Genomic DNA, 27237 nt, shown 5'->3' with positions numbered 1-27237 from the left:
CATGGCTCTAGACTCTGTCCTTGCCATACAACTAGCAACACCAGCCCCTCATTGCAATTTCTATTGCTGTCTCATAAATTCTGCTAAACACAATTACAAGCAAATGACTTTGCAGAAAGCCTTGGACAGTTATTTAGATTAGTTGACTTTTTGACCAACCACCTACTTCCTATTTTTCATTCAATTTCACTATGGTAATGCTTGCTTGCTGCCTTTACTTTTTATAACATAGCTCAAATACGTTCAGCTTTCACATTGTCAAAAAGACCTGAATCAATTCAACCGATATCCTATTTTGTTTGACTTCTAATAAATCGGGCCATGAAATATCTCCAGTAAAAGCTCCATCTAAAAAGGAACTTTTTTTCCCAAAGCAACATTGAATAGTGGCATGTGTTCAAATTCTAGTCATTCAAGGAAAAATGTGAGAAAGCCCTTCCACCCCCAGTCTTTGTTAACTAAAACAGTAAAATTCCGTGAAAGGAGAACATATCTTTTGTGCCTAATCCAGTAGCAGAAATGAAGTGGTTGAGTCCCTAATAACTTTCATTATAGATTCCCTAATCTAGGCAATGGTTACAAATTTAATGCATTTAATTTGAACAGTGATAATTTCCTTGCTTTCTCAATGACTCATTTTGCAAACCATTGGTCGTTGGCGTGCTGGCTAGAGTGGGCCATGTGCTTCCTTCCCGCTGATATCACTGGAAATCTTGAGTCCAGATCAAAGCCACTTGATGTGTCTCTGACCTTTCTTCACAATGCACAGTGAGGCCTGACTTCTCAGCTCAAAAATTCTGCATTTGTTTCACTGACCCCACAGAGGTTACCACTTGCCAACAGCCTACGTATACATGTTCTCTAAAAACCCTACAACAAGCTCTTTGGAAAAGAGCTCTTAGATTCTGGTTTTCAACTGATTTTAGTCTCCTCCCAGGTTTTAGGAACTCCAGTGTGGGTTGCTATCAAATCATCAGTGAAGTGAGAAAACCCAGGAGAGTGGAGGGGTAGTACTAGCTTTGTCCCCAGAGAAGTTCCCTTTGATCTGGAGATGTGCTGGAGAATCTGCCTGTGCCTTACCTTGATCGTCATGTCTGGGTGGAATGTTTCTGCAGCTCCCAAGGTTGCCTCCTCCACCGTTAGCAGCATACTCTCCCACCCAGTTCCTGGAGAAATAAAAAAAAGTTCATTTGAGCCAAAGGGATTTGGCTGTCACAAATGAACATATTGCTGTCATTTTGTGGATTACAAATCACATGGTTTGTAAAGAAATCCATGATGACCTATAGCTCTTAATCTCTCTGATCGTTGATATTTACTAGGAAAGTTTGTTTTCTGAGCTATGGTCAGTGAACTCTTCTTTGTTCTTTAAAATTTTTTTTTTAAAATTTTTACCCAATCTCTTTATTGTAGAATCCATCATCCAGGTATCTTAGAGAGAATTCCATTCCAAACGCAGATTAGAAAAGGGGCTGGGATGGATCCTCCAGCATGGAAGCCTTATACTGAGGCTTCATTGGAGGCTTAAAATAAATCCAGAACATGGAAATACCTAATATCTAGCTCAGTACACAGTAGAAATAACTTGACACTGGTATAGTAGTACATGCCTGTAATCCCAGCACTTTGAAAGACCAAGGAAGGAAAATCTTTAATTCAAGGTTAGCCTGGGTTACCTAGGGAGACCAGGAGAAAATAAGTCTCAGGAAAACAAAATAAATACCAGGAACTAGAAACATGCTGGGGGGGCAGGGGCAGTGGGGAGAAACCTGAATGGCAGGAGGAAGGGTGAGCAAATGTAGTCATTATATTCAATGTGCACTATGTGAAAATTGAACTACGTACATAACTTGAGGGTAGGGATGGGAGGGTGGAAAATGAGGGAGAATGATGGAAGGGGTGACCTTGACCAAGATGCATTGCACTCATAACCTAACTTATGGAATTGAAACTTTGTACTTCTAATAAATAAGTTTTAAGCCTCACTAAAGAAAATTCCAGATTATTCTCTCTCTCTCTTCAATTCCACATACACACTATAACGGAGCATTTGCTGCTGCCTGTGTGTGTGTGTGTGTGTGTGTGTGTGTGTGTGTGTGTGTGTATGTGTATGTGTGCGTGTACTTGTGTGCACATGTGTGCTGTTACTGAGGTTTGAATTCAGGACCTTGTGCTCTTGCTTGGCTTTTATACTCATAGATGGTGCTCTACCACATGAGCCATACCTCTAGTCTGTCTTATTGCAGGTGGAATCTTGTGGGCTATTCTGCTTGGGCTAGTTTTGAACCAAAATCCTCCAGGTCTCATCCTTCTGAATAGTTAGGCTTACAGGCATGAACTACCAACATCTGGCTTGCCTGCCTGACTTCCTGACTTTCTTCCTTCCTTTCTTTCCTTCCTTCCTTCCTTCCTTCCTTCCTTCCTTCCTTTCTTTCTTTCTTTCTTCTTTCTTTTTCTTTCTTTCTTTCTTTCTTTCTTTCTTTCTTTCTTTCTTTCTTTCTTTCTTTCTTTCTTTCTTTCTTCTCTCTCTCTTTCTTTCTTTCTTTCTTCTCTCTCTTTCTTTCTATGTTTCTTCCTTTCTCTGTCTCTCTCTCTCTCCCCTTCTTTCCCTTCCTTTTTATCACAAGCACCTGGCCCTCCCTCCCTCCCTTCTTCCCATCCTTCCTTAATTCCTTTCTCTCTCTTTTTTTCTCTCTCTCCCTCCCTCTTTTTCTCCCTCTCTCTTTCTCTTTTTCTTGTGCTAAGGATCCAACCCAGAGGCTCTCACATGCTAGGCAAGCAGTCTACCACTGAGCTTCATGCCCAGTCCACACAAACTTAATTTAACTTGTATATATACACATATATATGTATATATTTATCTAATTGGCATAATAATTTCCTGTTGGGAAACGAATGTTCCTAAGCTGTAAAAACAAGTTTTTTTTTTCAATGTTAAAAGAATCTGCCATATTTGTGTTTTTTTCTTATTTATTGTCAAAGTGATGTACAGAGAGGTTACAGTTTCATATGTGATACATTTCTTGTACTGTTTATTACTTCCTCCCTCATTCCCTCCTCCCCCCTCCCTGCCATATTTGTTTACATAATTAATTTCCTTAATAATTAGCTATTTTCCTTAAGGTAACTACAATACTCATTTCGTTTAGTCCAATTCGAAGATTCCAACTCTCACATCATGTTAGTTCATGTTTGGCAAAGTTTGCTGGTGGCCAAATAGTAAATATTTTAGGCTTAAGTACTATCTTCTCTGTTGTAATTTCTCAAGCTGCCATTATAGAGTGAAAGCAGCCATTAGACAAAATATAAACAATGTGCACAGCTAGGTTCCAATGAGACTTTCTCAAAATAAACATTGGCCGATATTTATCCCACGAGGCTTAATTTACCCATCTCTCTGCTAGGTTAAACAACTGAAGAACTGTGGATATAGGGATGGGAATATGGCCTAGTGGTAAAAGTTCTTGCCTCGTATACATGAAGCCCTGGGTTCGATTCCTCAGCACCACATATATAGAAAAATCCAGAAGTGGCACTGTGGCTCAAGTGGTAGAATGCTAGCCTTGAGCAAAAAGAAGCCAGGGAGTGCTCAGGCCCTGAGTTCAAGCCCCAGGATGGGCAAAAAACAAAACAAAACAAAACTGGGGATTATAACTCAGTGGTAAAGCTCATATTCGGCATATGTGAGAATCTGTGCTTAGTAAAATAAATAAGTGAATAAACAAGCAAATAAATAGAGAAACTAGAGATGTGTAAGAGTATACATGTATCCAAATATAGCCAATATTTCTAGCAAGGATCAACTGAATGACCAGATGGTAAAACACTAAAAATCACTAAGTGAATAGGAATTTAAATACATTTTTAACAGTTTAGCATTGCTCACATTCCCTAATTATATATTATATGGATTCCCAAGGGCCTCATTTTACAGGCTAAATGAACAATGGATTTCTGAAGAGCTATGGGCTATAATTCATTTCAAAATACAATAGCTGTTGTATCTTATTGGGTTGCTGAAATTGGGTCAGAAGAGCTGGGTGACATGCTTGCTTTTTGTCTTTTAAGTGCTGGAGATCAAAACTACATCCTTGCCAGGCATTGAGGCTTGCCTGTAATGGTAACAACTCTGAAGATCATAGTTTGAAGGCAGCTTGGGTAGGAAAGTCCATAAGACTCATATCTCCAACTAATCACCAAAAAGCCAGAAGTGAGGTATGTCTTAAGTTCTAGAGCACCAGCCTTGATCAAAAAACCTCTGGAACAGTGCCGAGACTGGAGTTCAAGTTCCAGTACTGGCACACAGACAAAACAAAAGCCAGAGCCTTATATATGATAGGCAAGTGCTCAACCACTGAACTAGCTATATCTACAACACTTAGTTTTATCTTAAATGCAAATTTCCCAGGAAAAAAAAAACCCAAATCTTTACTTCTTTTTTTTTTTGGCCAGTCCTGGGCCTTGGACTCAGGGCCTGAGCACTGTCCCTGGCTTCTTTATGCTCAAGGCTAGCACTCTGCCACTTGAGCCACAGCGCCGCTTCTGGCCGTTTTCTGTATATGTGGTGCTGGGGAATCGAACCTAGGGCCTCATGTATCCGAGGCAGGCATTCTTACCACTAGGCTATATCCCCAGCCCTCTTTACTTCTATATAAATAAATTATTTCCCTCCTATACATTGCATTTCATGGACTAATTGTCACTCTTGAATTATTTCACTGTTGGTAGATTTAACTCACAGATGTTATGGTGGTGGACAGTTATGTGATGTGTAGTTCATGTAATAGTTTGCATTGCTGATCTGCCCACATTCACTTCCCTCCTCTCTTACTGAGAAAGAAAGCTCCTCCCCTGTCCTGCTGATGTTTACTTTGGCCAATGGGGTGTAAGGAGGCAGGACAAGCAAAGGCTTGTCCTCTTGCACTCCACTGTGATGGGAGAAGGACAAGTCCCAAGATGAACACTCTTGGAGGGGACAGACTTGAAACCAAACCAAGTCTAGATCATCAGTCCACAGCCTCACTTTGTATGCTTCACATTAATCAGGACTGAATTTGGGCTGGGGATATAGCCTAGTGGCAAGAGTGCCTGCCTCGGATACACGAGGCCCTAGGTTCGATTCCCCAGCACCACATATACAGAAAACGGCCAGAAGCGGCGCTGTGGCTCAAGTGGCAGAGTGCTAGCCTTGAGCGGGAAGAAGCCAGGGACAGTGCTCAGGCCCTGAGTCCAAGGCCCAGGACTGGCAAAAAAAAAAAAAAAAAAAAAAAATCAGGACTGAATTTAGAGATGGTTTGTGAAGAAGCATTGTTGTAACAATAGCTAATAGAAGCCAAAGCAAGATATAAACAAAATTAGAAGTAAAATCATTTTAGATCAAGTACTTTTTTTCCTCCTATGTTGTTATGTTACTTGTATTCCTGGGCTCAAACAATCACCCTGCCTCAGCCTCACAGGTATCTGTATCTGGGATACAGAGGACCCCACCATACATGCTGGATCACTTAGTGTGTGTGTGTGTGTGTGTGTGTGTGTGTGTGTGTGTGTGTGTGTCTACTGGGGATTGAACTTAGGGTGTGGGCTCTGTCCCTTAGCTTTTCTTTCAAGATCTACCCCCTGAGCTACAGTTCCATGTGTGGATTTAGGTGGTTAAATGGACACAAGAGTCTCAGAAACTCTTCTTCCTGGTCTGGCTTTAAACCTTGATACTCAGATCTCAGCCTCCCCAGTAGCAAGTATTACTGGTGTGAAATACCAGCACCAAGCTGGATCACCTACTTTATTTTTTTTTTATTTTATTTATTTTTGCCAGTTCTGGGGCTTGGACTCAGGGCCTGAGCACTGTTCCTGGCTTCTTTTTGCTCAAGGCTAGCACTCTGCCACTTGAGCCACAGCACCACTTCTGGGTGTTTCAGTATATGTGGTGCTGGGGAATCGAACCCAGGGTTTCATGCATGGGAGGGGGAGGCAAGCACTCTTGCCACTAGGCCATATTCCCAGCCCCTCACCTACTTCAAAACTGTACAAATACAACTCTTTGTAACAGAAAAATTTCATTTACACCCAGGTGTTGGTGGATCAGAAGGCTGAGATCTGAGGCTCGCAGTTCAAACCCAGCCTAGGCAAGCAAGTCCATGGGACTCTTATCTCCAATTAACCACCAGAAAACTGGAAGTGGCACTGTGGCTCTAAGTGGTAAAATGCTAGCCATGAGTGAGTACCAAAACTCAGGGATGGCACCCAGGCCCCAAGTTTAAGCAAGCCCTAGGAACAATGTATTATTTTACTTTGAGAAGTAATTTTGTATGTGCTGGTCCTTGGGCTTGAACTCAGGGCCTGGGTGCTGCCCCTGAGCTTTTGTGCTCAAGGATAGTGTTTCACCATTTGGAATCACAGATCCATTTCAGATTTTTGCGGGGCTGGATTCTTCCTGTCCAGGCTGGCTTTGGACTGAGATCCTCAGATTTTAGCCTCTTGAGTAGCTAGGATTACAGGCATGAGCCACTAGCACTCTGCCTTTTGGGAAGTATTTTCTCTCTGCTACAGTCTTATCTTTGTTTATTGAAGTATCTTTCATAAATGTTCTATGACCATAAGAATGAGATATGAGGGCTGGGAATGTGGCCTAGTGGTAGAGTGCTTGCCTCGCATGCATAATGCCCTGGGTTTGATTCCTCAACACCACATATACAGAAAAAGCCGGAAGTGGCGCTATGGCTCAAGAGGTAGAGTGCTAGCCTTGAGCAAAGAGAAGCCAGGGACAGTGCTCAGGCCCTGAGTTCAAACCCCAGGACTGGAAAAAAAAAAGAATGAGATATGAAACATAAACATATTAGTATTCTTAAAATTTTAGTCTGCAACCAATAACACAATCCAAATTAGTCTATTGTTTTCTGGCAAGAGTAAAAGAAAACAGACATGACATTTTCATTTAAAAAAGTGTTAATAATCCTGGGCTGGGTTCAAAGGTTGGTGGTAGAGTGCTTGTTTAGTATGAATAAGGCCCTGAGTTTGACTCCCCAAACCCCAAAACAAATAAACAAGCAAACAAACAAAAAAGGTTATAAGAAATGGTAAGTGGAATTTTTGGATGGATAGGCACCATCCTGTAAAGAAGTATGGATTGTTTTTATACATCCGAATGAGGCACTGAAACCAGGTTGGCCTATGGTAAGCAGTATGCCTGGGAAGTACCTTGCCTAAGGTCCATCATCATATCCTCCTCAGATTTCACATCTGCAGGAACTTCCCATGTGCGCCTGGCTACCCTGAGGTTATTCGGTTTCCACATCTGTAGCGTAGAGCAGAACTCCAGGTCTGCACATGGGTGCGGAATGATGTCATGTCATGGCGTGAAAAGCGATCTTGAGCTCCTTGCCAGTGACTCCTTCTGTTCTAGAAAATTATCCATGACTTTCAACATCTGCTTGCATCATTTAGTTCAAACGAATTTCCTATGCTAGTAAGAGCTATGATTTATAACCACTGCACAAATCTTTAAACGGCTCAGGTAAATAATTATAAAAGACAAACATCTCAGGTTGATGTATTTCTATTATCAGTTACATAAACACAATATATATTTTTTTGATATCAGGGAAAGAAGCTACCTAAGAATTTGATCTGAGGCTTGAATTGTATCACAAATGTTCATGTCCATGGGCTCAAACACACACACACACACACACACAAACACACATGCACATGCACACACACACACACACGATTTCTGCAGATTTTCAGAAAAACCACTTTCCTTTTACATTCTCCCTTCTCTCATTGTTCGTGTTCTTCTTTATGACTTGTTTGAGAAGAAAAGTCATGCATGATATTATTCCTACAATCCCTAGCATTGAACCACAATCCTCAGATCTCAGTCTCCTGTGTAGTTAGGATTACAGGTGTGAGCCACTGGCATCCAGTGAGACTTGTCTTCTTATAGAAGGGATCTACTTATAAATACTCCATCAGAGATGATTTTAGAAAGATTGCTTAGACATAAATCAATTGACATGAATTTCAAAAAATTGTTTTTGATCCATCTTCTCGCTTAGCTGCACAGTTAGGTGAGTTAGTCTATTAGTCCAAACTTCCTATTTTCTTTTTCTTTCTTTTAATGCTTATTTTTTGGTGCTGGTCCTGAAGCTTTAACGTAGGGCTTCGGCACTATTCCTCAGCTTCTTTTGTTCAAGGCTAGTGCTCTACCACTTGAGCCACAGCACCACTTCTGGCTTTTTCTGAGTAGTTTATTGGAGATAAGAGTCTCACAGACTTTCCTGCCTGGCTGGCTTTGAACTATGATCCTCAGATCTCAGTCTCCTGAGTAGTGAAGATTATAGGTGTGAGCTACCAGCACCTGGCTAATTCTAGTTTATGAAAAATATCTCATGGACTTTTCCCATTTACCATCCATGTTTTTCTTTGGTTGTTATTTGTTTTGTTTTGAGCAGGGTCTGGCTAAACAGTCCATGCTGGCCTCAAACTCATGATCCTCCTACCTCTCAGCCTCTTGAGTGCTGGGATTAAAAGCATGTACCCCATGCCTGGTTTACCCCCTTACTTCTTTCTAAAAGAAGCCTTTCCCCAAAGTACCTTCACCAGCCCTCTCATGCAGATTCTGAAGAATTCAACATAAGTCTATGTTCATAAGGCTATATCTATAAGTCTATACGTACCAATCATGGAAAAAGGAAACAGGTTTATAAACACTGTCTGGGAATTATTTGAGATTTACCATGTGGGCTGGGGAGGGTTTCAGTTTTCCCTGAGCACATGGCCATTAGAGGATGGACAAAGGAACAAAATAGTCTCTTGGCCAGCAAGAAAGAAGGGGAAAGGCAGGTGCTGGTGGCTCATGCCTGTAATCCTAGCTACTCAGGAGGCTGAGAGCTGAGGATTGCAGTTCAAAGCTAGCCCTGGTAGGAAAATTCATGAGACTCTTATTGCCAATTAGCCACCAGAAAACTAGAAGTGGCACTGTGGCTCAAAGTGGTAGAGCACTTTGAAAAAGCATAGGGACAGTGCCCAGGCCCTGACCAAAAGAGAAAAACAAACAGAAAAGACCATTTCCATCCTCACCCTCCTTGGGGACCCCTTAGTCCCACTATAGGGACACTCTTTTGGGCTTGAGCAGGGAGAGCCCTGAGTGTGTCTGACAGTGTATGCGGAGTCAAGACTGCCTCAGTGGGCCCTTAGCCATTGGCTGATAACCACTGGTGGGCAGACACCAGCATGACACAAGTCTAGTCTCAATCAAGTGCCTGTTTAATGAGCAGTTTGGGACAGACAGGTTTAGAGAACAGGAGTGTGACAGCGCTGAAAGGAAGGAGGAGGAATGTGTAAGAGAGGAGGGGAAGGTAAGGAAAACATAGTCCCTGGGCTCAGCTGACTCACTCTAGTCAAAGCAGCAACAAGCAAGGGACAGGCAAGGGACTCAGACACAGGAATCACTTGGAGTCACAGATACAAAACAAGCTAGGTGATAAGAACCTGCCAGTCTCGCCCCCTAGGCCCACCTCACTCTCTGAGTCAGTGAGGCCGCATTCAGCTTATGGTGATGAGTCACTAAATATTTCCCAAGTTGAACAGGAGTAGAATCGAAGAAGCTCCAAGGCTGCCTAAGAGACTTCCTCACCAGAGTCAAAGTGTCCTCGAGGGCTCTCCATCACCTTTCCATCATCACAATGCTCACCACCTGACAAGGTCATGCTCAGGAGGCAGCTGACATGGAGTATGTGTGTGTGTGTGTGTGTGTGTGTGTGTGTGTGTGTGTGTGTGTGCACATGCGTACATTCCAGAACTGTTGTTTGAACTCAGGGTCTCTCATTCTTGTTTGGCTTCTTTGATCAAGGCTGGTACTTACCACTTGAGCCACACCTCAACATCCGGTTTTTTGTTGGTGAGTAGGAGGTAACAGTCTCATGGATTTTTCTGCCTGGCCTGGCTTCCTAAAATCTGAGATCCTCAAATCTCAGCCTTCTGAATAGCTAAGATGACAGGCATGGACCACCAGCACCTGGCTGAATAGTCTTAAGAAATTCAAAGCCATAAACGATATAGAGACTAGAGGTGCTCCATGATGACCCATGGAGTGAGGTTGTAGAAAAAACAAGAGGAGATGGTGGAGGGCTCGCAATTGTTAGGGTATATGGCTTTTGTATACTGGAACTTTCTGGAAGCCTTCTCACAAGGCTTTTATCTTCTACCCATCTTAGTTATTCTCTTCCTCTCCATATTCCTGTCTTCACCCTCATCCCCTCATCAACCCATTGACATAGACACAACCATGGATCTTCTGGGAACACGAGAGCTGGCCTTTTGTGTTTCAACAAGAGAACTGTGCCTCTGAGGTGGTATGCATTTTCCAGGGTCTCACAGGCAGTAGCCGCTAGGCCCAGCAAGAGAGCCAAGAATGCCTTACATCTCCTACCCCAAGCTTCTTCCTGGGGCACAAACTATAATGGACTCCACCTTGCATACAGAGGATTGGTGCATTGTGAAATCATTTTGCCTGACCACTGGAAAACGAATGGAGATGAGATCTGAGTCCCACTGTTACCTCTTTTCCCTTATCCAAGTCTCTCTCTGCACAGAATTCAGGCTGGGCCCATTTCTCTCTTCCTTTTAATTGCCTTTGATTCTAACTCACTGTGGGTTTTCACTTTGTTCTTGGAAGACTTCTCAGCAGGGTGGTCACCAAAACCTAGCGGAACTTCAGAACAATGATTCGCCTTTAAACACTTGCCTTTGGGAAACTCCACCCCAGGATAAGCTGATGGGGCCTGTTTCCTCTGGATGGGAAACTTGGCCCTGGAGCTTGGAGAAACAGGACAGGATATCACCCAGCCCCACTCTACTCTCCTCCAGGTAGTGGCTCATTTTGGGCCCCAGCCCAGTTTTCTCTTGTTTGGGGCAGGCCCTGGAGCCTCTAGAAGCAATGATGGTGGCCTAATTTCCTCTTCCCTCGGCTCACCTCTCTGAGGACAGCTCATTGGGAAAGAGACAGATCCATCGTTTGGATGACAAGATATTTTCCCAAACTCACTCAGTTGTTGTTTGTCCCTATCTTCTTCTACTTGTACCTCCTTGAGTCTGGGAAAGCCTCCCAGAGTGCCCCTGATGTTTGGGGATCTTAAAGATATCCCCCAAACAATCCCAATGTCTTGTCAAGTGTGCCCCCATGTCTTCTTCACCTCACTGCTCTTGGCAAATGTAGCTGGAGTAATATCACCAAAGACAACCAGATTGTACTCAGATCACTAATACTGCAGGTGAAGGACACTCCCTTCATGTGCATTTCAACTAGCACTCACACCACTTGATGAGGGAGGTACCCCACTTCACAGATGAGACAACTGAGTCTTAAAAAAGATGAAACCACTGAGCTAGCAAGTGAGGGAACCCCATATTTAAAGCCAGGCACTCTGAACTCATAGGCTGTTTGCCTCGCTTTGTTTTTACATGAGAAAGCTTGAGGACACATGGGATAAAAAGACTTACACACAGGGAGCTTTCTTAGCTGAGGTTCTCGTTCAGGTTGACATCGGAGCTCAATGTATCCAGATTGAAGAAAGGGGTTTTGCTTTTTGTTTTGCTTTTAAAGATTCATATCAGTATTTATCGAGTAACTACTTTTGGCAAATAATTTGATAAATATGCTAGACAAAACCAGAAGGTCCACTAGTGTGACTGACAATTTAGTAGTAAAAGACGAAAACAAGTGCTCAGTTACATTACTTTGTTAAGTGTTAAAATGGAGAAAAATACACAAAAGTATTCCTCAGTAAGGCCTTGGTCAAGAGAGCAGGAAAAGATCCTGATGCTATTCAAAATGAGATTTTTATGACTCTTGTGGCCCAAAGTAATTTTCAAACTGATTTGTTTTGGCTAGTTTGAGCCAGTCTTTAGAAGTTAAAACTTTTCAAGATAACTTTTAGGCTACTTATAGCAAACTCAAAGGACTGTTCTTGAACAGGGATCTGGCTCAGTTGTGAGAAAATAAACAACTTAAAATTTGATTTTTAAACCAAGTGCTTGTGGCTCACACTTGTAATCCTAACTACTTAGAAGGCTGAGATCTGAGAATCGCCATTCAAAGTCAGCCGAGGCAGGAAAGTCCATGAGACCCTTATCTCCAATAAACAACTCAGAAAAAGCTGGAAACAGAACTGTGGCTCAAGTGGTAGGTAGAGTGCTGTTCTTGAGCAAAAGAAGTTCACTGGCAGCACCCAGAACCAGAGTTCAAGCCTCAGGAACAACACACACACACACACACACACACACACACACACACCTTGAAAATTTTTTTGCAGCTTTTATGAGTTAGTGATTCCAATAAAATCTCTCTCTCTCTCTCTCTCTCTCTCTCTCTCTCTCAATTTTCCACCTACTCTATCTAGTTGCTACCTTTGCCAGCCTAGTTTTACTAGGCTGGAACAGTATTAGATATTTTGTCCCTGAAAACAACCTATAAAATAAAACACGACCCCAAGCCACTGTCTTGGATCGAGAGAAGATGCATGACCAATAAGCGATGAAAACTGCAGGGCAGATGGTGCCTGGAGTTCTCTCTCAGGGATCTGGACTCCTGGAAAGATCAACAATCCAGTTGGAGTGCCTTTCGCTCTCCTGTCAATAAGCAGAGGCACAGTGGACAACAGAGCCCTTGCAGACACGCAAGAAGCTGGGCTCTGAAGGCCTTTCCCACCCAGCCTTCCTCTCCATCCCCTCAAATGCATGCGTTCTGGTCCCTGAAGTCCTCCAACTCAGGTCTGACTTCCACAAATGCAGCTGTGGAGCACCCCTCTCCACCTCAACCACGTGGCTGTGTTTTTCTTGTGCAATAGACATCTGGGAGACCCAGATGGAAAGACCTGGTCCTGGCCTACAGGGAGCTGACAGACAGACAGATTTCTCCCTGGGCAACCCAATTTCCAGCACTGCTTTCTCCTTCCCCTTCCTCCCTGTGAAAGCTTTCCCGAATGGGTGGCTAGGATGGCTCATTTCCGTCCCAAGTTCTGGGTGTCCTGCCAGAGCTTCCTCTCCTGCTCTTAGGTCAGAGATACCATGGTGGTGACTACTGATACCACCCCGACATTCAGAAAACACAGCTAGATAAGTAGAAACATACGGAAAAGAATCTTCTGGAGACTTCAGAGGAGTCTGACCATAATCCAGAAGTCATACCTAGCAGGCCTTCCCGCTTGGAGCCACACTGCGATAGGTTTCACAGCAGAGGTGACAAATGAACGCACCTGGGGGCCACTAGGTCCAGGCATAACAACATGGGAGGTCTCCTGACACATAGGTGATGGTGGTGGGCAGATGGCAACGTAACAGAACTAGGGCTATGGCAGAGTTCTGGACATCAGGGTCAAAGAGTGAAGGAGGCCTGAAGAAAGGGTACCACCAGGAGAGACTGGGTGTATTGGGAGTCAGCTTACAAAGTCTGTGGGTAGCAGTGACAGAGGGCAAAAGCTCCAGAGGTTTAAGACCACTGATAGAGAGGCCTGGGGAGCAACAGAGACAGCCAAAGCCCATGGCAGCAATGCTAACTGGATAGGGAAGGGGGTGATTTGTTTATAGGGTTTGAGTCTGAGCTGCCCTGAGGTTGAAAGTGCTCAAGGCAGAAAAATGAGAGTTAAACATGAGAGTCTATGTTATTTTATAACCTGCTGTCGTTTCCTATTCGAGGGTGCTTGTATGATTGGAAACTGACAAGCCCTGAGGGTTTTCCAGGTTAAAAAATCATCTAGGGAATCAGGTTTAGCTCTCTGCAGAAGCTAGAGCCAAAACACAGACACTATCAGACTAGACTCTGGATGATTCATAAGTTAGCATCTGAGGGTTTACATCCCCAGCCTTCCTTCATTGCCATGTGCATACTCAACTATCTTTTTCCTGGATGCACATGCAACCACTCCACAAGTGACAGGAGCTAACATGGGCAACCTGATAGATGATGGGGGAAAATTATTCATGTGACTTCCTCCCCTCCACTGCTCTAAGAACTCAGCTGTATCTGCTTCCATTTCTCTTCATCCCATGCTCTTTAAAAAAGAGTTGAGGCTTTGCCAGCCCAGTAGCTAGGCTTTTATAATTCAAACTTGGAAAAGTAAATAGGAAGAAAGAAGCCGAGAGGCAGGGGAAAAGGGGAAGGGTACAACTGCTTAGTTTGAGAAACAGAAACAGAGAAAGGGGAGAGGAGCTAGAAGGGTATAGTTGTTTTGGTCTTTGGCTCCCCTTTATTGTATTAATAGAATCCCAATTTCCCTTTGAGAAGCAGTCTTCTTCCTTTCTGGTCCACACCAGAGTCACATGGGACCTACATTCCTTCCTCCAGGAGCTGGTCAGACCCACTGATCAGCATGTGACAAATGCAAGTGACAAAACTAGTCCAATTAGAGCCAGTCCTGGGACTTCCCTGGGACAGCTGGCAAAGGAGATCTTTTCTCAGTGAGTTTGTCCAACTGACAGGATTTAAGACTGAGAATCCAACAGTACAAGAAATGTATCCAATGCCTAACGTATGAAAACTGTAACCTCTCTGTACATCACGCTGATAATAAATAAGAAAAAAAACTAAAAAAAAAAGAAAAAAGAAAAAAGAAAAAGGACTGAGAATCCTGGTGACTATGGGAAAAGCTTCCCAGAGCATGAAACCAATGGAGAGAGAGGAAACAAAGCTGAACATTGCAGGCCAAGTCAAAAGAACATCTGGACCTTAGAAGTTCAGGACAAAATAGAATTTTTTAAAGGTACTTTGAATTATGATTCTAACACTTGTGGTCAAAAGACCACTGACTAAAACAAAGACTCCAGGAAGAAAAATGACAAGGCACAGGAAAAGGAATCCCCTAAGCTGTTCTTTAGGGGTGAAAAGAAAAAGACTGGGTTCCTTTGAATTGTTTTTGGAATTGGGACTGTGTTTCTATGCATGTGATTTCACCAAGATTGGACCAAGAGTGCTCCTAGGATTTAGGAAAGCACTTAGAACAAGATTCACAGCAGTATGAAACACTGTCGTCAGAAAGGAGCCTGGAAACCATGGAGTTGCATTCTCTACTTATCTTTTCATCTCCTGAAGCATCTTAAAAATCTCTGATTTTATTTGCACACTTTAGGCATGATTTCACTCCCTTAGAGGCAACTTTGTCATGTTTGAATTGTGTCTCCTTAAAGATGTATTGAAGTCCTAACCTCAAGTACCTCAGAACACGGCCTTATTTAGAGATAAGTCTTTGAGGATGTTAACAAAAAACAAAAACAAAAAAATGAGGTCATTGTGTAGGATCTGAGTCAACAGGACTGAAATGACCTTAAAAGAAGAGAGACTGCTGAGGTCTGATCACTCGTGCCTGGAATCCAACTACTCAGGAGGCTGAGATCTGAGGATCTAGATTTGAGCCCAGCCTAGGCAGGAAAGTTCATGAAACCCTCATCTTCAATTACCCACCAACAAACAAACAAACCAACAAACAAACCCCTAGCCCAGCAGTTAGAATTTCATAATACAAAACAAAGAGGGAGAGGATTTTATAATACCAAAATACAAAAGCCAGCAGTGAAGCTGTGCCCTAAGTGGTAGAGCCCTAGAGTTGAGGAAAAAAAAGCTTAAGGACAGTACACAGGCTTTGAGTTCAAGCCCCATGACAAGAAAAAAGAAAAGAAAAGAAAAAAAGAGATAGAGACACCACCAGGGAAGAAGGTTCTAGGAAGACAAAGGCAAGAGATAGCCGTCTTGCTGTCATAAGCCAAACATTGCTTAGGGCTTCCAGAAGCTTATGGGTCAGGGAGATACCACCTCTGGAGACTTTAGAGAGAACACAGATCTGAAAACATCGTGATTTTGGATTTCTAGTCTCTAGAACTATGAAAGAAAAAAAAAATACCAAGGAAGAAAAAGAAGCAGAATTGTTTTAAGCTAGTTTCAGCTTTGTCTATTTTTACCAAGATCCATGTCAGAATGTACTGCTTGATATTGACCTAACAATAACTCAATGTAACTACTGGTCCTAGTTCAGCCATCTGTAGCAAACACGTGTGGATTGTTCCTATACAAAACATCCTTCAGGTATTGCAGGCTGAGGTCATTTCCCAGTGGAGACTGCTCTTCATCTTTGCTCCTAAGGCATACACAAGCCTGGTACCTCTGTAGTCTAGTGTCTCTAGTCTTATAGCCAGTTGCTTATTCTTGAGGGAGCCAAATTCTATGCACCCTCACCCCCACAAATGAGCTTCCTCTTCAGGCTTTGGGATGACCAGGTGTTCCCTCTGGTGCTCTTCCAAAGTGATAACATTTCATTCATAATCCTAAGGAAATAAGGTGCTGGTTAAGAATATGATGAATAAAGAGATCCATTATTTTATACAGTCAAAAGAAAAAAATCCATTATGGTAAGTACTATTAGGGAAAAGACAAAGTTGTGAGACTCAGCTGGACAGTTATCAAAGAGAGCACTTAAGCTGGGTGCCTATGGTTGAGATTGAGATCTGAGGATCATGGTTCACAGCCAATCAGGGCAATAAAGGGAGAGACTTTTATTTCCAATTAACTACTAAAAAAGCCAGAACTAAAGTTACTGTTCAAGTGGCAGAGCACTAACCTCGAGTACAAAAGCTCTGGGACAGTACCCAGGCTCAGAGTTCAAGTCCCAGGACTGGCACACACACAAAAAAGAGCAGTAAAAAAAAGACCATGGCAAGTTGGGCACTAGTGAGTCATTTCTATAGCCTTACCTACTCAGGAGGCTGAGATCTGAGGATCAGCATGCAAAACCAGCCCAGGGAGGCAAATCTAAGTGATAAAGCCAGAAGTGGAGGGGTTGCTCAAGTCATAGAGCACCAGACTTGAGCAAAAAAGCTAAGGGAAAGTGTTGGGCTCTAGGGTCAAGTCCCAGTATTAGCACAAACAACAATAAAAAAGCAAAAATAAACAAACAAAAAACAGGATATGGGCTCCCTGAAGATAGTTTACTCCTCACTTCTGTTTCTGACTATCCTGGATCTTGGTTTAGATCAAGTCCCAACAAGCCAAAGACGAAGTCCTTCTTTATTTGAAAACAAATTACTTAGTGCTGATGGGAAATTTGGAAAAGGTGGAGGAAAAAAAAAATCCCCAACACCTAATCTGTCAATGTCATTTTCTTACTATTTTGCAAGAATAAAAATATTCATGCGGAATGATAGGATTCTAGGCTCATGCTGATCTTGCGGCCAACATAAAGGCAAGGTGTTCTGACAAGTATTCCAGCCTCTGCCAATGTCCCTGGCTCTGATTTATACTCCCACACCCACGGGACTTAGAATACTGAGTGGATGCTGTTGGAACAAAGCAAAATTGTCTCTGTTCTTTTCAGCCAGCATTCTTCATCTTTGCTTTGATGGGCTTAAGACTTGGAGTCAGCAAGGACCAAGAACATGAAGATCTGCCGCTGCCATCTACCTGGACCCACTTTGAAGCTGGAGTCAAGGTGCTCCACACATTCACAATTTGGTTAAAATGAGCTTTTCACATCCAATGGAGATAAAACACTGAAGTACATATATGTGTGTATCTATAATGTATCATTGTGTGTGTGTGCATGTGTGTGGTGTGTGTGTGTGTGTGTGTGTGTGTGTGTGTGTGTATGCTGGTATTGGGGTTTGAAGTTAGGGCCCAAGGCATTGTCCCTTAGTGTTTTTGCTCAAGGCTGGTATTCTACCACTTGAGTCACATCTCCACTTTCAGCATGTGTGTGTGTGTGTGTGTGTGTGTGTGTGTGTGTGTGTGTGTGTTTAATTGAAGAGTCCTTTTCCCTACTTGAGCTGGCTTTGAACCTCAATCTTCTGATCTCAGCCTCTTGAGTAGCTAGCTAGGATTACTGGTGTGAGCCACTGGTACTCAGCTAGAATGTATAAATTCTTACTCAGATTAAACTATTTAATGTTTCTGAGAGGGGGTGAAGGTACAGCTCTGTGGTAGAGCAGAACGTTTAGTGTCCAGAAGAACCCAGGTTACATTCCTTGGTACCCCAAAGAGATGGAAACAGGCTACAAAATGGGAACTTTTGCACAAAATAAATGGCAGAGAAATGTCAGCTGAGGAAGACTGGCAGGTGCTTTAGGAAATGCTTTGAGAGCTAGTCATCTCATGTCTATGATTTCAAGCTTCCTCCTAGATGTAATCAATCATTACTATAACCAAAATATAGGAGAGAACTTTTCAAACACCACCAAGCATGCACAGCCTTTAAAGAAGAAAAGAACTGGTAGGAAGTGAGGAGAAAAAACGGAGGGAAAACAGTATGAGAGAGTCCACATTTCATTCACAATGAATTTCTGAAAAGATGTCATAGGTGCGGCCCGAAGTTTGTTTTAATTGGCAGAAGCATAAGGGAAATAGAAAAATCTTAGTCAGAGAGATTGTTGCCATGAGAAGATGGTTCACATCTGGATGTTAAAGGAAATACTGAGAAGGAAAAGTTGGAATTAACCCTATGCGATTTCTGTCAGCTAGAAGTCTGCAGGAATCTTTCTGTAGGAGGCACTTACCCTTTATTTTCAGAATCCCTCTTTCAAGGGGCACCAGAGCAATTGAATTCTATTAACAACACTGACAGCTAAATGATGACAGATTAGAAAACCAAGGCCCAGAAAATGACTTCAAAATTGAGAAGCCCGCTAAGAACTATGGTGAAATAATTCAAGAAAACACATTTAATAACATTTAATCAAATATTGGTCCCTCCTAAGCTTGCAAGCAGCTCTGAGCCATTCAATTTCTCCAAGTGTTGACTCAAAGAACACATTATACCCAGGCTTTACTAGACATTAGCTTTCTTTGTATTTCTAATTACAGCCTAAGGCTAATTGTTTCTAGATCTTGATTTGGATAGGAGTAGGCACATTTCTTTTGAATTTGATGAAGAATTACCAGTTGGAGCCAATTTAATGAGGTGAGAGAGATGTCAGATTAACTGGGAGGTGTACTGTAGAGTAAAAGAAAACCCAAGAGAGTTTTATATGATAACTAAGTATATTTCACATAACCTTTCATTAGAGATATCAAATGCCTAGTTTAGGAACATCATACAGGTGTGTCTTGCTTCCTATACTGCTAATATGTGAAATTTCCGAAATTTAATACTAAACAGAGTTACCTTGCCTTATTGATGGGTGATAAGATGTTCTTAGAGGTGCTGAAAATTGAATCCAGCATCTCATACATGGTAGGCAGGCACTCTATAACTGAGCTCTTCAATGATGAGTTGTTTTGTAGGCATACCACATTCTCTCATTCATGTTCAGGATGGAACCCAGGACCTAGGTGCATGGGAATCAAATACTCTACCACTAAACCACACCCCTGACTCCTATTTATCTTTAAAATGTCTGTTCTCTATGGAAATAAACATTGGGTTTATAATAATTACACATATAAGGAGATTTTTAGAAATATATTTGCTACTTAGAATTTGTTTAAGAGACAGAGATATATTTCACAATACTAACTTATTTTCCCCAATAGTATTATTAATAATATATAGGAAGTTGGGCACTGGTGACTCACACCTGTAATCCTAGATACTTAGAGGCTAAGCTATGGAAGATTGTTATGTAAGACCAGCCATGAAAAATTTGCTAGACTCCATCTCCTGCATAAAAGCAGGGCTGAAGGTATGGCTCAAGTGGTAGAATGCCAACCACTGGCATGTATAAGGTATTGAGTTGAATCCCAAGTACCATCAAAGAAAAATTATATATATATGTATATATATGTTTGATTAATGACTTCAAAGGCAATGGAGAAGTTAATTTGCAAATGTGTTCAAGACTGAGGAGATGACATTGTATACACCTTAGGGGAATTTTTAGCATTCCATCAGACTTGTTTATTCCTAAATAATTTTCAGCTCTTGATATTGAAAACAGACGTTAATTATGGTGATTTATTCAATATATTCATATTTGGATAGTTAATTTTTGTATAAATTATCTCTATGATGCCATTGAACTCTCTGACTCATGATTTTATACAAACCATCTTGTGAGGGATGCTCACATCCAGAAAGAGCAACAGCAGGTGTCTCCTGGTTGAGGCACTGACTGTCGAAGCACATTATTCTGATTGGTCCTTTGACATATTGTAAAGTATTAGCTGAATCCCATAGGGAGATCAGAACCCACGGCATGCTATCATACAAATGAACAGTTAGAAGCTAGACTAAAAATACCACCACGTAATAATGCCAACATAATATTCCTTACTATGGATATGGACATGATTTATTTTATACTGTATTCTTCTTCTTCTTCTTCTTCTTCTTCTTCTTCTTCTTCTTCTTCTTCTTCTTCTTCTTCTTCTTCTTCTTCTTTTTGTTGTTGGTTCTAGGGTTTGAACACAGAGCTTTGGGCTTACTAGGCAGTGTTCTACCACTTTAGCCATACCCCAGTTTTATTTTTTTGAATAGGGTCACGCAATTTTTTGCCAGAGCAGCTTGGACTACAACCTTCCTATTTATGACTCCCAAGTATCTGGGATGATAGATACATGCCATCATACCCAGCTTGTTGGATAAAATGGACGTATTGCTAACTTTTTTCCCAGGTTGATCTTGAACAGTGATTATTCAGATGTCTGTCTCTTAATAAGTAGATGGGAGTATAGGTATGTGATCTTGCCCTTCACCTTTGTTATTAAAAATACACACACACACACACACACACACACACACACTCCATGTATTGACATGGAAAGCTCCACAGAGTATATAATTTATGAAAGAAAATAAAGTCTAAGCCAGGAGCTGGTGGCTCAGGCTTGTAATCTTAGCTACTCAGGAGGCTGAGATCTGAGGATCACATGGTTCAAAGCCAGCCTGGGAAGAAAAGTTCATGAGACTCTTATCTCCATTAAACTAGTCAGAAAAAGCCAGAACTGTGTCTCAAGTGGTAGAGTGCTAGCCTTGAGCCCAAAGGGACAGTGCTCAGGGACAGTGCTCAAGTCTCTGAGTTCAAGACCCAGAACTGGTAAAATTAAAAGAAAAATCCATAGTAAAGTATGCAATACTGTACACTTTGTGTAAAAAAAAAAAAAGAGGGAGAGAGAAAGCACCGTAGGTCCTTGGTATCTTCAGGTTTAAAGTTCTAAGGAAACTGCCCTAGAGGAAAACCCACGTATTCTCAGGATGCACAGAGCTCAGTGCTGTACTGTGTATGCTTGATTCATTTTTCTCATAATTCTGTTCAATGTCCCCTAAAGACACCATCCTTCAACAAACGTCAGAATTCTACTCTATCACTTAAATTAAGCACGTTCTATTTCTTTTTTGGGCTTGAGATTAACATAACTTTGACCTTGCTTTGGAGGCACCATTTACATTTGGAAGACAGATTTTCACAAAATTAAGGGCTGGAAAACTAGATGTAAGGATCTTCCTGTCAATTACATGAAGTGATATTTGGGGAAATACCTGGTATAGTACAGAGGTGAGTGCAGACATTCTGTATTCCCCACCAAAATAACAGGATGAACTTTACAGGGTAGAACAAGTCTCTGGAGCTGTTCCAGTACGCTGCAAACAGGCAGCATGAGATCTTGCATTGAGGAGCCTACTCAAACACAGGTTTCCAGGCCCCAATACCCCCAGGCATTGTGATTTAGTATATGGGGTTCAAAATGAGCTCATCTACATTTATATGCTGATCCGATTCTCCTGCCAATCTCCTCTGCTATCCATAGCATGTGTGAGCCTGCTTTCTGGGCTGCTGGGGCTCTTCTTGCCATGGTTCTTCAGCTACTCAGGGCTCTCATCTGTTCTTCTTTTCCCTCCACACTGATGGCTCCGGCGTGGACAGACATGGGAAATGATGAAGGACTCTGGTTCAGGAATGGACAATTATCCAATCTGGGTCATTCAGACTCATTTGACAGAATCCAAGAACAATGTCTCCTTGCCTTCTTTTGAGCTTACAAATAGAGATCTTGGAATTCAAGGCAACTACGTCCGCAGCTGGTGAAGACAGCCTGACTGAAAATATGATGTTGACCATCATACGGAGAACAGAGTCTCAGGGTCCTTGGAATTCCTGATTACTCACATTCAAAACCATGGTTAGTCATGCCTGAAGCACAGCTTTCCCTCGCCCTTCCTATGACCAGTCTGTATGAGTCAATGAGTGTCTGAACTATTCCATACCAGTTCAAATTGAATTTCATCACTTGTAACCCAGAATCTCTTTACTAATATGGAACAAACTGCTATTTGGCATGATCAGTTCCCCAGGGGCACAAAGGATCACATGACCAATCTGCACCTGCCTCACAGATAGCCAGAGTGTTGATCAGTCTAGAGGCCCATAAGGCATTACAACAGATGAACACAGACATGGGGCTAATTCTGCATAATCACCAGCATTTGGGGGGAAAAAAGATTGAAAGTCCACATCAACAAAAAGCAGTAAGAGCCTAGATTATCAGGAAAACCAAGTGAGGCCGGAATCACAGGAAAGAAGGGTACCCAGAATTGAAAATAAAAAGAGAGGTAAGAGGCTTTTTAGAAAGTGAATTCTGACTTATGGACCAAAGGGAGAGTTTTAGCCTTCCACTGCCTCCTGTGGTTGTGTATCAGGGTCAGCTTAAGAGGTAGCATAGCCCTGCTGCTGTCTCGGAGAATCAATGCATCACCATGGCTCTTAGTGTCTGGTCCCTGGACCAGCAGCGAAAGCATAACTTAGAAACTTGTTAGAGATACAAATCCATGGTTCTGACATGAGTACTGTGCAATCAGAGTCTCTGGTTCTTAGGACCTAGAGATGTGATTTTAAACAAGATCTCCAAGTGACTCTGATACATTGTGGTTGGAGAATCAACATGGCTAGGTTTATGGCTTGGCTATGAGGTTCTTGGGTCTTACATGAACTATAATAGTGCCCACTGTATTTGCACAGAGTTTACACACAGGTTCATTTGCTTACTAACTATGTAGCCTTAGGAAAGTTAGTTCACCTCAAGGAGTTCAAATTCTTCATATGTAAAACAGAAATAAGAGTGGAACCTAGTCCAAAGGTTAAAGACTGAATGACACAACATGTCTAAAGCAATTCATTTGCTACCTGGCTCATAGGGTAAGCACACAAAAACATTGCTGGATATGTGTTGAGTTTTTGCTGCTGATTTAACTGGGGTAGCACCTGTGTTTATAGAAGTCAAGGGGACCACCCCAGAAGCACACATTCTTTGGAAACACTCGTGACGGGTAGCCTATGTTTATTCTCTGTCTAGCAAACTTCTACTCATCCTTCAACACCCTGCTCATGGCCATTTTCCATGGGATGATTTCCTAGAGACAAGTCATCCTTTCTTATCTGAGCTCGATCAATGATGACCATAGTTTGCTAATTTGCTATGTTATAATTTTTGTTTTTGCTTTTGAGTCAGGGTCTTACTGTATAGGCCAGACTCACCTCAAACTCACAATTTTCCTGTCTCCACCTCTCTAGTGATGGGATCAGAAGGTGTGCCACCCATCCCATAACCTAATTCAATTTTTAAAATAATATTTTATTAAAATATAATTCCTATTACTGAGGTACAGGCTGTGGGACACAATTGTTTCACCTGCTGATCCCCCTCAGATGACCTTAAACACACAGGCCCTGTGATTCCCCACAATGTGAAACTCTTCCTCCTTTCACATCTATCTACCTTAGGGTCAGCAGGGAATAGGCCATAGAGGCTCCTGAGTCAATCTCCTTGTTTCTCCAAGAAGGAACTTTTACAAGACAGATGTTTCAAAGGGAGCATAAACTCAAAGCACACTGGTGTTTGTAGTTTTCAGAAAAAGTCAAGGGTACGAACAGTAACAATCGACAACATACACATACTGTGATGTTAAATTCTGTCAACTTGACTGGGCTAAGGGACACCCAGATAGCTGGTAAAACATTATTCCTGGGAACATTTATAAGGTTGTTCTCAACCGAGGTTAATATTTGAATTGGTAGACTGGATATAGAAGCAGTTCCTGTGCTAGAGTGTTTGGGTATCATCTACTCTGTTGAGGGTTGGAATAGTATGAGAAGGCAGAGGAAAGGCTAGTTTGCTGTCTCTGTTTGAGATAAGACATCTAACTTCTCTCCTAGTGCTTCTGCTTCTAGGAGTTTTAGACATGAACTGGGACTTACACCACTTGTGTCCTTGGTTTCTGGCCTTTGGGCTTGGATTGGAATTAAACCCCTGGCTTTCCTGGGCCTTCAGCTTGCAGACACTAGACCAAGGAGCTCTCAACCTCAAGCGAATCAATCAGAAGATACTATTGCTGGAGCGTCTCATTGTCAAGCTCTTCCTATAGAACTGAAGCTATCATATTGTTTGTTTGTTTTCTGGAGAACTCTAATACATGCGCATGCTTGTGTGTGGATACGTGTGACTAATATATAAATCAGGCCTTGCAATACCTTCTGAAATGTTGGAGTGATGGCCAAGAGAAAGTAGAGTCAACTCTGTATAATTACTTTTTCCCCAGTCATAGGGCTTGAACTCTGGGCCTGGGCGCTGTTCCCAAGCTCTTTAGCTCAAGGCTGGTGCCCTACTACTTGAGCCAAAGTGCCACTTCTGATTTCCTGGTTGTTAATTGGAGATAAGAGTCTCATGGACTTTCCTGGCAGGGCTGGCTTTGAACCACAATCCTCAGATCTCAGCCTCCTGAGTAGCTAGGATTACAGGAATGAGCCACTGGTGCCTGGGTTAGTCACCTCTTACAGAAACATTTCCTGGGAGATGTGACAATTGGCCAGAGACTCAGAATAATGCTGAGCACATGTGAAACACATGTGTTCACATTTCCCAGTGGCCTGTTTTTCATCAAAAACACCATCTTCATTTGCAGGGCAATGTCACTAGGTCATCAGCACTATGTCATGTGGAGTCAGACTAATGCTGGGCCCCTGCTCTGGTGCTAAAGCAGCTAAGAAAATGATTTCTCTTACGATTATGGTCAATTTGGCTGGGGATTTCTTTCTTTTTGTGCTTATCACCATGATGTTAAAATGGAAACCACTTAGGGAAGTGAGAATGGGCACTCTGGAAATGTAAGCAACGTGTACTACTACTGTGCTGAATCAAAGTCAGACCCAAATCTGGTTTGTTTTCCCCTCTCTTTTACAGACACTAAATTTACCAGGTCTTTGTTTTTTGGGGGATATACATGGATATGTACATAGAGCAGAGGTTAAGCCCCAGGAAGGGTACAGTAGGGTTTTAGAAATGCATCGTAGGATCCTGGCATATAACCATTGGTTCAGCAAGTTCTCTTAGCAAAAGGGTGGGCATGTGTCCATTTGCAGTGGCCTCCTGTGAGTGTCCTTAAGAATTCTGAATCAGGGGGCTGGGGATATAGCCTAGTGGCAAGAGCGCTTGCCTCGTATATATATGAAGCCCTGGGTTCGATTCCCCAGCACCACATATACAGAAAATGGCCAGAAGTGGCGCTGTAACTCAAGTGGCAGAGTGCTAGCCTTGAGCAAAAAGAAGCCAGGGACAGTGCTCAGGCCCTGAGTCCAAGGCCCAGGACTGGCAAAAAAAAAAAAAGAATTCTGAATCAGAAATTAAACTTGGCTCTCAATCTGCTAGGCAGAACCTTGACAAGAGCCATGTGCCACAGTCCTTAGCTCTCATCCCTCTGTTGGCATCAGGGATATATCCATTCCTTGTACCCTGAGACTGGTTGGACAGTCTCACCCTGGATTCTCCCTGCACCATCTCCCTTACAGATGCACATCCACCCATGTTTTATGTGCCTCTCACTTGATTCTAACCTCTAAGAGGTATGCGCTTTCCATCTTGCACATCAACCTGTTGCCAATGAGCTGGGAATATGGCCTAGTGGCAAGAGTGCTTGTCTTGTATACATGAAGCCCTGGGTTCAATTCCTTAATACCACATATATAGAAAAGGCCAGAAGTGGTGCTGTGGCTCAAGTGGCAGAGTGCTAGCCTTGAGCAAAAAGAAGCTAGGGACAGTGCTCAGGCCCTGAGTCCAAGCCCCAGGACTGGCAAAAAGAAAAAACAAAACAAAAAACATGTTGCCAATGCCTAATGCAGTGCCCAGCACACAGTAGGTGCATTATAAATGTGTATTAGAGGGCTACATCTGTGGCAATGAGTCCTTGAGAAGCTGCTACCCACCAGGCTGCTTATACACAATTGGATGCAGCTTCAAGCCAGGTAGTGGTGCTAATTATTGGCTATGTCCTGGGCAAGTGATCTGGGCATACCAAGCCTCCATTTTCCATCTTGAAAACTGGGACAAATCATACCCACCTCTTGTAAGACTAAAGTTATGGCAGCCAATGCAGACAGTTATCATTTCCATTATTTTCTGCTTCCGCTACAAGAGGATTTTACCTCCTCATACACTGCCAAGAAACTAGCATTGCTGGCTCCTGGGGCAGGGGGATACTTTTCTACTACTCTGGGGCCAGGCTTGGCCATGTGATTTCTCTTGGCCAGGGGCTACATGTGCCATATCCAAGTATGAATGGAAGACCCTATGCATGGCTTTGTTATTATTCTTTCTCTGTGTGATGAGAGTACATGTCCTCCACTGAGGGGGCTGTTTCTTCATCCTGCATCCTGGAATGAAGACATCTCGGTCTACTAGGACACCCAAGCTTCTGCTACCTCCATTTAATAGAAACCATGAACAGGAAAAACACCATTGCTGGGGCTGCTCATCACAGCAGCACCATACAGAAAAAGCTCACAGATACACAGTGCCTGCCACAAAGCAGGGGTCTAGCCAACCTTGTAAGATGAATAAAGACTTCCTAAGACCCTCCCACACCAACTGCCATGGGGGCTTTTGGACCTGTGGGTGTGACACTCAATCCCTGCAGCAAATTCAGGGAGGCATTTTGTAACATAAACAGGAGGTCAATGCTTTATAAAGAGGGAAGCAAACTGGCTAATTTAACTAGGGAACAGCAGAGTCTGTAGCCCCTAAACCCCACTGAATTTCTTTTATGTGTTTTTTTTTTTTTTTTTTTTTTTTTTGGCCAGTCCTGGGCCTTGGACTCAGGGCCTGAGCACTGTCCCTGGCTTCCTTTTGCTCAAGGCTAGCACTCTGCCACTTGAGCCACAGCGCCACTTCTGGCCGTTTTCTGTATATGTGGTGCTGGGGAATCGAACCCAGGGCCTCATGTATACGAGGCAAGCTCTCTTGCCACTAGGCCATATCCCCAGCCCTGAATTTCTTTT

General features: G+C 42.6%; 1 protein-coding gene across 1 annotated transcript in view; it reads right to left on the bottom strand.

Annotated features, from left to right (window-relative positions):
* Palm2akap2 (PALM2 and AKAP2 fusion) overlaps positions 1 to 27237 on the bottom strand; it is a 287889-nt gene that overhangs the window by 117234 nt on the left and 143418 nt on the right. Inside the window, 1 exon segment of the mRNA XM_048338798.1 lies at positions 1081 to 1166. Coding sequence (XP_048194755.1) covers positions 1081 to 1166 — 86 coding nt within the window.

This window comes from Perognathus longimembris, chromosome 1 (genome assembly GCF_023159225.1).
Source record: "Perognathus longimembris pacificus isolate PPM17 chromosome 1, ASM2315922v1, whole genome shotgun sequence".
Taxonomy (NCBI): Eukaryota; Metazoa; Chordata; class Mammalia; order Rodentia; family Heteromyidae; genus Perognathus; species Perognathus longimembris.
Note: the sequence above shows the minus strand (reverse complement) of the source record. Positions and strands in the feature narration are given on the sequence as shown.